The sequence below is a fragment of the Pagrus major genome, chromosome 20 (assembly GCF_040436345.1).
Source record: "Pagrus major chromosome 20, Pma_NU_1.0".
Taxonomy (NCBI): domain Eukaryota; kingdom Metazoa; phylum Chordata; class Actinopteri; order Spariformes; family Sparidae; genus Pagrus; species Pagrus major.
Genome location: NC_133234.1, coordinates 23908546 through 23923343, shown reverse-complemented (window position 1 = coordinate 23923343; position 14798 = coordinate 23908546). Strand labels below are relative to the sequence as shown.

At 43.1% G+C, this 14798-nt stretch overlaps 1 protein-coding gene across 1 annotated transcript in view; it reads right to left on the bottom strand.

The window, feature by feature from the left end:
- The window catches only part of tanc2b (tetratricopeptide repeat, ankyrin repeat and coiled-coil containing 2b), a 141254-nt gene that overhangs the window by 47617 nt on the left and 78839 nt on the right, over positions 1-14798 (bottom strand). The window contains exon 5 of the mRNA XM_073489737.1: positions 5885-6001. Within this exon, the coding sequence (XP_073345838.1) occupies positions 5885-6001 (117 nt within the window). The remainder of the gene's footprint in view (positions 1-5884; positions 6002-14798) is intronic.

The window sequence follows — 14798 nt, the reverse complement described above, 5'->3', positions numbered from 1 at the left end:
TTACTGTCCCACCTCCTTACAGCTAAGACCACAGGGGACGAGCTCAGATGTGCAGCCGTCAGCGGGAGAACATCGCAGGAATACAAACGCAGAAACATCGATCGACTAAATATTCTGAACTAGAGCCGCGACTTCATTAATTTCACGATGAATCGATGAGGCGTTCAATGTCAAAACATTGTGAAAAATGCCTTACATACATGACACAGAAAAGCAGCAAAACATTACGTTTTAAACAATAAACATCAGGAAATGTAAGTAATCAGCCTGGGAAGTTTCATAGTGATATTTACAACCAGTCCTCATCAGACAAATGACCATATAGGTCGGCCATGAAAGCAGCTTATTACGACCCATATTTACGTTTATTGTTAGGCGGCGACCTCTAGTGGCTGCAGGAATTATTACGGCTGCAAAGGAGGAACTGAAGAGAAGGTTAAAGGTGTATATAAGGAGGAGGTCGAGGACGGTCAGATTAAACGATCACAGGACCTCATTCAGGAGACTCTGTTCGTATCCAGTGAGACACCAGAAGTCAGTGGAGAGTTATTTGAACAATATATCGTTTCGGCATCGTCATCACAGCTGTCACGTTGCAGGATGTGAAATGTCAAACAAATCAGGGCCGACTACAAAATCACCCCAGTCACTCAGTATGACTCATTCTTTCCAAATAAAGCTTCTCGAGTTAACTGGGGGAAGATTCTTGTAGTTTCACATTTATTCATATCGTAATATAATGCATATCGTGCAGCCCTTTTGCTCACTGGTGAAGTGATCACTGTATAATGTAACGTAGGTACCTTTGTAACTGAAGTTACAGAAGTAATGTAGTGCTTTTAACCCAAACCACAATGTTTTCCTCAACCTAACCAAGTAGTTTTCTTGCCTAAACCAAGCTGCCCCTGTACGACGAAGGTCTGTTGCTAACAGACATGTTTTTCTTTGGGAGCCGCTTGCAATTGATCTATTCAGTCGTTTTGATATCTATTCATTAAATATTTTACCCTGATGACCATTTTTTGGCAAAACATTTATAAAATCTTACAAAACATATCTATTTTCTCAAAATATTTTGTTTTCTCAGAGCCAAAAAATCTCCAATTCAGCAGCAATTACACACCAAACTTTCCAGTTTTACTCCTATCTATATTCTGAAGGCTTTTACCGAGGAGTTTGTTACATTCATCATTCATATTCTGGTTTATAAAACATTTTATCCCTAAATACATGGTGAAAATATTTTTTCTTTGTGGCTGTTGTTTAAAAAAAGAAACTTTTGACGTATCCAGTGTACAGATTTCTGCTCCAGACATGCAACACAGCAAATATTTAACTAAAAAAGACCTCATTTGGATATTTAAACATAACGTATGACATGATTAATGATTAATTTCCTTTAACTGCTGCAGCTCTATTCTGGCCCTTATATATTGTTATATATGTCGATGTGTTAGCTGCTGTGTCTGTGCGCCTGTGTGTCTGGAGGCACCGATGGCTTCCCAGTTGACAGACTGGTCGTAGTAAGCAGTGAATACATTAGCACTGATTAGTCAACTGCTCCTGAGGGTTTTTTTTTGCGGCCGTGATCAAACAGGGGCTCTGCCTGTCTCTCTCGGCCTCTGCGTGAGTGTTTGTCTGTCTCGTCTCTACCTCCCTCCGTCTGTCCGCAGTGTGTCTAGTGTTATTCTCACTTCTTGCAGCGGCAGCTCTGTCGCAGCAGCCAGCTGTTGGACAGCTCAGTGCAGAGGCGAGGAGTTTGTCTGTTTTTTCCTTTTGATGTGGGAGCAAAAATCTCTAATCTGGATGCCGGGAGTGCACAGTAACTCCCTTGAGCTAAACACAGGCAATCCCTTTGTACATCCTTAAACTCTCACACTCCACACAGTCAAACATACGGCTGAGGACGAGTGGTTTGGGCAGCTGTCATCATATAAAACAAAAATCTGAGGAGTCAGAAACACGATCGATACACTTGCGCTCCATCTAGATCACGTACATCTGCCTTTTAAATCTTCCTCTAAATGAAAACAACACTAATGAGCTACTATCAAAGCCGATCCATACATTACCATAATGTAGAGGTTGTGTGTATTGATCTCTTTTCCATTCTTAGCTCTACCTTTTGTTCTTAAAATGCAAGATTATGACAATCACACACCACCCTCTGAAGCCACTGAAGACAAACACACACACCGACGGGGCTTCAAAGCAACGTGACAGCGTCGGGACAATAAAGAAGGAACTTCAGGCGTTTCTCATCGCAGTGACACCACGAGAGCCGTAATGATAACATTTGACTATAAAGATAAAAAAAAAAAAAATCAAGCTTATTTCTCTGAACCAGCCCCCGACAACACACACATGAAAACACACACTAACACACACACACTCCTCTCCATTGGATTCCTGAGCTGCGAGGGAGACAGATGGTTGCCATAGCAACTATCTTTGCGCGCAGCTAGGAATGTGTTTCTGTGCGAGCGCATCTGTTTCTCCCTGGCCGTCCACAGATCTGCCCTCACGCACCGCGAGGAGGGAGAGGGAGAAGCATGTGTGCAGCACGCCGGGGACTGGACGGGACCGAGAGACGGTATTAATAGAGCCGGGCCGCAGGTAAGATAACACGCAGCATGTGCCGGGGCCGCTTATTTCACCCCGTACCTGCCTGGGCACTTCAAGCCCGCGGAGAGAGCAAATACCTCCTGACAAACAATGATCTCAGAAAGTTACCCACGCATGTTTTTTTTTTTAGTGAAGAGCATTTCAAGAGGAGGTGACAAACGTATTGATTAAAAGGTGAAAATGAATGTGCAGAGCTACGGGAAATTAAAACGAGGTGGATTCACACCTTTTTTTTAGAGTTTCAGGTCAGAAGAAAACATGAATAACAATGAGCGCACAGAGCTGTGAAGAAACTAGACACCTGACGGCTAATCAAGAGATCAGAGAAGTGAATTTCACATTCCTCATGAGCACAGAGGTGATCTTATCTGTGCAACAATATTTGGAGGTTTTATACATGAAAGCACGGCCAGGACACCATGTCTGGGTTCACAGTGGGTGAGATGATGAAACCGTCATCAGAGAGTTTTTTCCATTATCGGTTATACCATAGAGATATTTCCTCTACCATGTCAGGGTTTATTGTGGAAGACGTCACTATTTGGGGTGTCGAAAATAACCCATATTGACCCAAACCATGATATTAAGGAAGTGAAATATTGATGTTGTGTCGATTAATACACATATGATAATATCATTTCAATAATTCAGCAACTCTAAAGAAGAAGAAGAAGAAGAAGAAGGAGAAGGAGAAGAAGAAGAAGAAGAAGTGTCACAACTCGTTTGACTACCACAATTTGAGCCAGTTGGTCCAATAATATCTGGAAAGTGGCACAAGATTAAATAATTTTATGTCTATTAAAGTCAGCCAGCCCGGTCGACAGAGGTCTCTAGTGCGCACGCTCTGTGGGCCCCACATCATGGAAGATCTGGGTAACTTTACAGCCGGGAAGATGAGCCATTTTAGCGTCACGCGCCACTGAGCAGCTTTCATAACATACGACAGAGAAACACTCCACCTGACATATTTACTTAGCCCTGAACCAGAAATGCTACATTAAGGGTGTGTTATTAAAGCTAAGCTAGAGTTTCTTCTCTCCTGGTTAACTGTTAGGTAGCATCAAAACAGCGAGAAAGAGATTCAGGTCAGTTAATGCTGTTTGAGTCAGTAGAGAAAGAAAAGACGTGGCTAACGTTAGAGCATCACAGTGGTTAGCTGTCACACACAATGTCTCCGTCCCCCACGAGTGATCTTGTTTCAGCTGACACTGTAATTATGGCTCTTTGTTTATTAGTTCACTTGGTCGCCTTTTCACTATTCATTACGTGTTATTGTTCTTTTTAACACTTCTGTTGCAGTTATAGTCTCTCTGTCTCTACTCTCTGTGAATTTCTAAAGATATCATGATAATATCGTTGTCATGAATGCGTTTGTCCGCGATTATCGTCAGATTATCCCCAGCTGCTATCAACAAGAGGTACTGCTTGATGGTTATATCGGATATTTATTTCATCTTTGCATTAATGTGTCAGGTATTTCATTTTCTAGAATAAACACAAAATACACATTTATATCTTGTTATTTCATCAATCTTACAACTGATTTTTTTAAATTTTCATTTAAAAAATGTATCAAAACTCTTGAAAGGGGCTCCAATTAACAATTATTCTCATTGTTTATTAATCTGATGATCGTTTACCTATCGGATTAGATAGTCAGCATTTTTCTGATTATCAGAATCAGAGGTTTTTTTTAATTTCTTTACCAGATTTACTAGTAACTAAAGTTATCAAATAAGTGTAGTAGAGTAAAAGTATAAATTGATTTTGAAATGTATAAAAAAGCAGAAAATGGATATACTCAAGTAAAGTACCGCAACAACACATCAGTGGATGTTGTAATATAAAATGACATAAACCATGATGAGGGGGTTTATCCATAGTGCCCACACTGAGTCTGGGTAAATAAAGGTTCATCATTAGAGAAGCTTTCACTCTGAGGACAGCTGGTGGTGAATTTTACAAGCTATCTCACAAAATATTCACAAACCATATTTATGACACCACAAATGTCTTTGTGGCCCATAAAACTCAGCTGATACCTGACTTCCTCCCGGCAACAGACAGTGTCAGCGGCCGACTGGCATGCGATCAGATGTTTAAGTCACTGCCCTGCTGCTTCTCATGCCAGGGGGCCCTTGTTAAGAGCTAAGATGTCCATCTGTCCACCTGGGAGGTGCGAGTCCTCCTCACCCTCGCGGAGAAACTCATCCCAGCCCTCCTGGTTCCTCTCCAGCTCCTAGTTGTGAGAATTCCTGCCTGTAATCAACTGTTTTCCTGCCTCAGCGGCGCTTGAGATTACCATTTCAACCCTGAAATGTCACATCTGCTGGAGCTCTTAGCGGCTCATCAGGAGATGAGAGGCTATTCCACAGTCTGCTTCACAGGATGTAAAATAAAGGCAGGGTCATCAGCGTTTCATCCATGAGATTCAACAGCAGGTGCCACAGCTAAAGGGTCTATCCTAAGGCACTACATGCTATTTAGACTTGTACAGAATATAAAAATATATTCTAGTATAGACAGATCACCTACTTAGAGCTCCCACCGAGCAGAGACTCAGCAGAAGAGGCTGACAGACGGACAAGGCTGGTAGTACTCTGTCGACCATTTTCCTCCTAAGTTACAACAGTCGAGCCCTCAGACTCCCATCACTATTTCTCTCATGTCTTCATCCAGCCCTGGAGTGTCGCAGCATTATCCTGCTCTGCTGAGAAGTCCACACAGCCATCAGAGGTCGAGCCAACGAGGCAGGTCAGGAAGCTAACACTGCGCTGCTTCTCAGTGGCAACAGGAAGAGGAGCGGCGAGATGAGAAAGCAGATACACGAGGACCAAAAATCTCAGCAGAGGAGGGGTGAGACATGGGTGTGTGTGTGTGGGGGGGGAGGAGATGTGGACAGATAGCGGGGTTAGAGGGAAATCTGGACCCGTCCACGGGATTACAGAGCAGCCGCCGACTGTGACAGAAAACAGGGGCGGCACCTAAACGAGCTCCGAGCAAGCAGAGCGGAGTGAGAAAGCAGCGAGAGAGGATTAGAGAGACGGAGAGGGAGGAGGCGATAAGGACGGACTCCAGCAAAGCTATTTCTTTAACGACCTTAGCGATGTTTGTGCAGCAGGCAGACCCAGAAATCCTCTCCCATCTCTCCCTCTCTCTCTCTCTCTCTCTCTCGTCTCGAGTCTTTTCTACTGACATGCAAGAAAAAGGTAACACAACGAAATGAGGGATGAGCTGGCTTGAAAAAAAAAAAACTTACCGGGGCAGTATGTGTCCAGGTCTGGATTCTTGGCAGTGGTGGAGGTGTGTGTAGGGGAGCCAAGCTCTGATTGTGGTATGCGAGGGCTCTCCACAAACTTTGCTTTCCGCAGAGGGGCTGGGAGCAGAAAGCACACACACACACACACACACACACATATAGAGAAGGAGACAACATGTACACACACACACACACAGACACACACACAAACAGAGAGATCAGGGAGATGGAGGAGGACAAGAAAAGAGAGGAGTGACAGGGACAGGAAAGAAAGGGAGGAAGACAGAGAGCTTATGAGCTTGAAGCAGCACACTGATAAAAATGAAAACATCCTCAAGGCTTTCTCAGGCTGCTTTTGTGTTTGCCTCGGGTCAAATGAAGCTACAGCACGAGCGAAACAAGCAGTAATCAGGTCGGTGGGCTCGGACAAACCAATGCAATATATCAGCGTACGTCATCTGCATAGGCTCTGGATTTCACTCACAACGCCTGCGAAGCAGCAAGAAACAAGATGGATCGAGCTTGTTGTGTCTGTTTGTCCGGTGTCATAATCACACCGAGAAAATGCAAATGAGATCCATTTTTGGAAAATGTTCTCGCGCCTGACTCAAGCACAAAGTCTGAGATATCAAACGAGTCACTTCGACAAGAAATTGGGTGGTGGTTGTGACACGATCTTTTTCTGGGTTCTCGGTCACAGCACACAGAGATTGTAAAGCGCTGTTACCCAGACTAGCTTACGGTATCATGAGTGCATAGACTGTGACAGCAGTATCAGGTCGACTAAGCACAAGGACTCACAATGCAGAGGAGTCTTTAGACCGACGAACACATGTTGTACCCACAGGAGGAGATGGCAACGGGAAGGATGATGCTGTAAAAAACTCACTCTCCAAAAGAACATGATGCTGCTGCATGTCTCGCACACGTCTTGATGTAAGATGCTGCTTGTTTTAAGTCCGTTGCTTTATTATTTCAAATAGAATTTTTGCTGTTTGTTCTTCGAGTTGAAACTTTTTACACTCGCCGACCTTGAGACCTCAAAAATAGGGAGGGATTTTGAACCCATGTTGGGGTTAAATTTGAGATTTTATGTGTTTCCTGCACTCTGGTGACATTTGTAGGAATGGAAATAAGATAATGAATAAAAAAGAAAAAGCATTCATATGTCAAATAACTTTAATTTGACTTTAAATTCTCAGAAAACAATGCATTTCCAGCGTAAATGTGCATAAATCTGTGGCATAAAGTATCACTTCTCATTCATTCATTCATTCATTGTTTTGCCCCACAGAGAGTCCGTGCAGACCCACTGCCCTGCTTGTCTGCCTCTTGATGGGGACTGACACGGTGCGACCCCCCACCCCGACTGGCAGAAAACTCGACGTGGCAGATTTTAAAGCCCCTTTCCTTTAAAAATGTATGAAAGAAACACGAGTTCTTCTCTCCAGGGCTTCTGAAATGTGTTAAAATATTCTTTCTACTCTCCATATATCTGTCCGTCTCTCACTTACTCACTGAGGAGGACGAGGTGCAAATGTACAGCAGACTACACGCTGTACAGTCCCAGAAACAGGTTATGATGACTAAAAAAGAGTGAGAAAAAGTGAAAAATGACGATAGATCGGGAGAAATATGGAAGAAGTGTGTGACCCTGGGAGGAAAGTGGGAGAGGGCGATGAAAAACAGGAGTCTCCCGGGATAATTAAAGAGACAGGAGCTAAAACTGACAGGACAGTATAAGAAAAAGTATGTGTTTTTTGAGCATTAAAGCATGTAAACGTAGTCTAGTAGTGAGCCAAAATGAAATTATGAACCTAAAAATGAGCATTATGTGTCTTCTTCAAACACATGCAGCAGCAAAGAGTGAAATCCATCATCTCGTAGAGGCGTGACCTTCAAAGCACATATTTCTGAGCATCTTTTCTTTGACTTATAATAAAAAGTACCCAGTGTCTTGAAGTGGTTAATGTGATGTAGTTGGACACAAGGAAATTCAGCTAATATCAACTTAATGGCTCATTAGTTCAACCTATTGTGCGGGTTTGGTAGCATAATTTGTTTTTAATTGACTAATCTAGTTAAATAAGGATTTAAAATGAGGTTATGTGCTGTATGCTGCAACTGTTAACCGTTCTTATTATGGGTGAGCGCACACGTCTAAAGCTATCTGATGGAGTGCTGAACCAGAGTGGGGCGGGTGAGCAGGAAGTAACGAGGAGCAGTTCAAACATATGTTCGAGGAGCAAAGTCTGCAGAACAAGAACCGGGCTCTTGACCACTTTTGTTTTGGGTTCGTGTTACAGCTAATGCCAGTATAGTGTGTGTGTGTGTGTGTGTGTGTGTGTGGAGTTGTCCGTCTGTCTATAAAGTCTTTGTCTTAGCGTCTGTGAGGACAGACAGAAATAGATCGCTCTCCTGCAGCAGCACAGACTTTTGGTCAATGCAAAATACGTGATAAAGGATTTGCGCAGTATAATAGGAAGCACTTAGAGTTCGTGCCTTGTGGCAGCAGGCAGCACAATCCTCTAGACTTGCCATTTAAAATTTTCAATCTGCCATCCTCCATCCTTATCTGCATAAAAACAGTCATGAAACGACCCCCAGTCTTCAAGACATTCGTGCTCAAAAAAGTCAACTTTTCAGGAACAAAGACGGCTCTAATTTACGCTTTACTGACTCATTTTTTATATTCAATATCAGTGGTATAATTCCTCAAGCTGTAAGCGAGCATGTAATCCTTCAATCCATCTGAACAAGACTAAGAGTCTACAGCCATGTCAGCAGCTCTGTGAGGCTGTACCTCGACAGTGCAGCAGTGCTTCACCCACTTACCCGTGAAAACATCATTCTGTGGTCAAGTTAGCAATTATAAATACGCAACATGTGTTTGCACTTTCAAAATAAAAGGCACTAAAACTACTTTAGGTTTAGGAACAGATCATGGTTGTGCTTGGCCTGCCCCGTCTACCCCGACCTCCCCCCTACGCTGACTTTCTGCCTCTTTATTTGCTCTTTTGTGCTTTGCTCTCGTCATTATCGCCACCCCTGCTGGTACTACAGCTCCATACACAAGCGTATTTTTTGTGCCTAGGTGACGTAAAAACCTTCCACTCGTAGATTGGTGGGTCTATTAGACGCTGGGCTGAATCGATGAGGTCTGTAGGACCCATCATCTGAGAACTGTGAATGTCTTTATAGATTTCATGTCAATCCGTTCAGGACAAAAATGGTGGATCGCCCCACCAACCGACTGACTTTGTCATCTGTAAAGCCACAGCATGGTTATAAATATAAAGCTGTTTTTGTACAGACAGTGGCATCATACTGACAAAAATACAGGTACAAGTGTACAACAATATGGCGAACAGGTTCTGCAACTGCAAAGGTCATAAGTCTGGGACTTGATCTGGATTTGCGCCAAAAAACGAATCACTTGTTCCTCATTCTTTGGTCTAAACTTTCCACCAATCCGCTGCAATCTGCCGTCAAGATTCAAGATATTCTGCTCACTAACAAAACACGCAGTCAAACAAACAAAAACAAAATCCTCTTGGCAGAGGAAATAAAGGACTCCTTCAGAAGTACGTGTATGGGTGTGAAGTAGACGTGCTCACTCACCACACACACACACGCACACACACACACACACACACACACACACACACACACGGTGCTAATGCTGTGTTGGTATGGTCTGGAGAGGATGCCGCTCACTGACCACATCTAGGAAGTGAGCCAGCACAGATGCCACAGTGAGAAACTACAACTGACAGCCAGGAGGAAGGAGGGACCCAAGTTATCCACGACTGGATCAACTGCCATGACAGCAGGTCTGACGGAGACGTGCTCGATGATTTCTGCCTGACAGGAATCTTTGTTTTTTCATAAATTGTTAAAATTACACAGACAGTATCAGTCAGCAGCCTGAAAAACAACAACTACACTAAAACATCCTGTTCATCCATACTAATCCTCTTCCTTTTCTTTGAAATATATTTGTCTTATTTGCCGTCCCAAGCATCTCCTTTCTTTCATTCGTTTCAAAACTCTGGTCACAATCAGTGAATCCACAATCGATCTTCACCTGTTCGTCTTGAGAGTACTTGAGTCCACACGTCAGCACGGCATCGATCTTCTGCTTTGCATCAGAAGATATTAACAAGCGTGTATCCAGTCAGTGTTACTGAGCTACTCTGGTCTCTCTTATATCCTTCATCATCATTTTCTTACTCTCCGTTTATTTATACTGTATTGTTTCACTAAATTGTATTTGTATTGCTTTATTTTCACTGTATTGTGTTTATTTCATTGTATTGACACATCACATCCATGGTCACATTTGTCACACACACAAAAAATCAATTCTGGTCATGACTGCCTCTTTTAAAACTCAATGTCATGTGCGCTTACGTAGGCTTATACTAACCAGTTTCAACCAATAACATCATACCATCCATCCAACAATCAATCTTCGACTCAGAGCTCAGATGTCATGTCAGAAAGAAGCTGCCGATTACTGTACAAAAACACATCCTGACATATCCTGACCAAGGACCAGCTAAAACTGCTTTTTTAAAAACCAGCTAGCTTAGCGTGTAGTCTGACTTATCCAGGGGAAAATGAACAAAAGACTTTCACTATGGATGCCCGATCGCAGCAACTGGTCCGAGGACCAGTCATGTAGGGATGCAAAGCCACGAGCAACACTTGTAAAGAGTCAGTGTAGTCCGCCATAGTTGTTCAGAGCAATGCTGGCAAATTGGAGACGTACACCGTGACTGAATGATGTGACTCTATGGTGGCACCAGAACCAGCACTTGGTTCGCTTTGGTCAGACTTTCTTTCATGCAAAAAGTTGGAATTCTCTCTCAAACCACAGTCCTTCCTTTCTCTCTTTTTTTTTTTTTTTTAATTGGCTGCTCTTGCACCTACAGTGTCAGGCTTGCAACAGCTTGCACTAGCTTCAAGGAGAGGATGATGGACTGAGCGTTTACGTGAGTCTGAGAGACCATCCACAGAATCTTCCGCAGCTCACCTGTGCACCAGTTGACAATGAGACTCTGTATTTTTCCCTCCAGAATATCAGTTTGTGGATAAACTCTCGTGAATGAGAGATTACCATTTCTTTTGGTTTTTGTCTCCCTGATCTCACCTCTATAAAATGGCGAAGTGAGGCTCTGTCTATTGGAGTAAATCCTCTCTATAGCAGCAGCTCCAAGAGACTAAATCCCAGGGACTTCTCTCCTGCAGCTCTGTTGTCAGTGTGTGCCAGGCTGGGGATGGGTGACAGTGTGATGGATGGCAGCAGGCAAATCCACTCCTCTAATGAGCTTATGAATAAATATATCTAGTCAGTGTGTGCAGGAGCACGTGGCCGTGAAATAGATATTTGTTACATGCTCTGGATGTGAGGGTGTTAATATGAATATGCATGTGGCATGTATGCATGTGTACATGTGAGATTAGAGTGAGAAAGGGGAGGGGACGCTGGGAGATTGGCGACAGTAAATACGCCAAAGAGGACAATGTGAAAATTTAAAAAGCTGATCCCTATTCCCAAGACTGTCAGCACGAACACACACACAAGAAAGACGAAGAAGAAAGAAAGTCAATATTGTGATTCAAATTCACGTATGCAGGTTGTTGTGCATATGAAAGAGGTGAGCTTCAGCGTGACAGTCCCCTCAGACACAACCTGGCTTTTCAACAAATAAATGACAAGATCTGAATATGAATCAGAAAAGCTCTAATACGCAATGCACATTCTCAGCTCTCATTCGCCGCAGATTAAGAGCACGATAAGCAGAGTGAAAGGAGACATTTCTATAGCGACGAAGCGGCGTCTGCACCGCCGCGTCTCAGTTACATACGACCTGAGGCTCGCACTCAGACAAAGACACAGGCGCCCACACATTAACATACACAACAATGATGTGGGTGAGGACATACATTGCCCAGCTGTCTGCAAACCCAAGCAGAGCTTTTAACAGAGACCGAGCATGCGGCCCTGGTCACTATGGCAACAGCAGAGGAGCACGGGGAAACGGCGAGTCTTGTCCACCTTTCTAAAGGTGGTGGTGGTGGTGGTGGTGGCAACGCGAGGAGAGGGAGATTTCAACCGGCACGAAAAAGCTCCAAGGTCCCAACACGTTTGTTCACATGTAAGCGAACGACGTCTTTGTGTTGACAACTCTCAGCTGCTTTACACGACCGGGTCTTCCCCTCGTCACCTCTATTCAAGGAATTCAGCTCTGAGAGATGGAAGCCGCTGCGACGGAGGCTCTGATGCTTTGTGCTGCGGATATCCTCGTCTGCAGCGGCTCGGAGAGAGCTGGAGTGTTTCTTATCCACTTTATTTACAAATGTGAGGACGATGAAGGGCCTTGAACATACATCTGAGTCCCTGAGATTAAATCAGCTGTACATACAGGATGTTTTTACAGGACTAGTGTACATTATGACATGCACTGCATACACTGAAGATACTTGAGAATTACTTGCTTATACTCAGTGTATTTCACTTAGTACTGTAGCAAGTCTGGTCTCAAGCAATTTGATCTAAAAACCAGCATTTTCTTTTTTTTTCCAAACCTTTGAACACTTATCAGAGCTGATTTATTTATAGACTGAAGCAACGTATTTTAAGGTTTCTTGTCAAGCCAAATAATCTCACTGCACTGGCAGATAGATCCACTTGTTTTTAGTCTGTATCTTCTCAAATCAAGCATTTATGTCTAATATTATTATAGATTTGTAGTTTATTTCTGCTGATCGATTGATTGATATTCGAGCAAGGCTACATCATGAGACTTGGAAGCATTTCTTGTTATATTTATTGAAATTCTCTTTACATCGAGACGGCAATACATAAATCAAATGGTCTGACACTCGTGTCCGTGCTCATTGCTCACGACGTAAGTCTTCGACAAGGCCTGACGATTATATTGCTAAAGCTATTAGCGAGCTAGTCGCACGAGAATGACAGAGGAGGGTACTGAAAATAGCCGTGTTGGTTGTTTAGGTTCATTATGATAATGTCAGTTGTTTCCTTACATGTAAGTGAGATGTGAGGTATGTTGATATGTTAACGAAGCGCTGCGCTCCTCTTTGGGTGTTTTTTCCGGTTGGTGACAACGGCAGCTTTCAGTACAATGAAGTGTGTTTCTCAGCATAACAATTTTGTACGATAAAAACAATAACATCATATAAATCAAAAGAGATTCTGGATCTAAATGGGAATATTCCTGCTATAAATACATTTAAAACAAGATAAAAAATATTGACAATATCGCCCAGCCATAACACGTTATGATGAGGAGCAGACCAGATGATGTCGGGCATCACGGCGAGCTGTCCAGTCCCAGGCTCAGAACAGAGGCTGCTGACAGTCAGCAGCAAGTGCAAGTCCATTAGCTAGACTGCCTCTCCCTCCTTTATGTATGTGTGTGAGTGTCTGTGTATCTATCATTACAGCCTTGGGAGGATTAGCGGAGCAAGGTGAGGTGCAGGCGGAATTTTAAGAGGGCGGAGGGAGGGGCTGATTTTATAAGAACGCTCATTAGCTCTCTCTCTCGCACGCTGTATCGCTCTCTCTCGTCCAAAGAGCTGTTAATTCAATGTTTCACCCCGCCTTATTGGGATCTGGATTAGACCAACGGCACAATGTGATATCAAAGCTACATCAGCAAATGAGTGAATTAATCTAGAGCAGTGAAATCTGAAATCCACAGGGGCCTCCAAAATCAACAAAATATCAAAGGTCCTTGTGGCAGCTTCAAGTATTTCCATGTCATGCGACTCTCTACCTCTACTCCGCTGTAATTTGGAGCTAAATATGCTGTTGCAGAGATACCTACTGAAGTTAGCATGCTAACTAGCTAGCCAAACCAAGGCTAGCTATATTCCAAAGCTTCCTTGCCTGCGAAGTAAACACCAACATTCCCCCGGTGCTCTGAGCTCACAGTCTTGACCACTAGCTGCACTGCTAACTGAGCTAAATAGCAAACGACAGCTACTGTTAGAAGCAGTTAGCAGCAGCTGGTTGTTTTTCTGGTGATATGCTGCCATCTGTATGAGTATGAATTCGTCATGTGGCCAAATCTTATATATTGCACCTTTAAGTAAGATTCTGAACGCAGAACTTTTACTTGTAACAGAGTATTTTACACTGTGGTAGTACTTCTTCAGAGCGGCAACTAACAACTGTTTTCATTAATTATTCTTCCAAGTATTTTCACGATAAATCGATTAATCATTTGGTCTGTGCTGTGTCAAAAAATGGCTAAAAACACTCATCAAAATGTCCCAAAGTGACGTCTTCAGAATGCTTCTTTCGTCCAACCAACAGGCCAACTTCCCAAGACTGGAACTGCAAATATTTGACATTCTTGCTTTAAAAACGACTTAAACGATTATCCATCAAGTGATCCATTAATCAACTGATCGACTTAAAGCACCAGCCTCAAAACAAGAGAGCTGAGATCTGAAATCTGACTGGGAGGATTTTGAAAACAACCTGACAGAGAGGCATAGTTAGTAGTCCTCACACAGGCCCTTTAAAGTGGTTCTTAAGTCGAGATTGAGCTCGACTGATCAAACATGAAGGGCCTTTTTCTCCATCTGGGCCCACGGCGCTGCGGGACATCCTGTGTGAGCAGTCAAGGCTAGAAAATCAAAACAGTCCTCCTTAAGAGCACATTTTAGTTTGAGCAAGTTTTTCTATCAAGCGACATTATTTATTGAGCGTCTGACTGCACTGTTATCATGTTTTTGTCTACTATTTCACTCTCATTTCATCGTCCTAAAGGCACTTTATAACATTGTTTATGAAACTATTAATCAAGTGTACTGCTTATAAATGTTGCTCGAACGACGCCCTGCAGCTCCACACTATTTTAGGATGATCAAAATG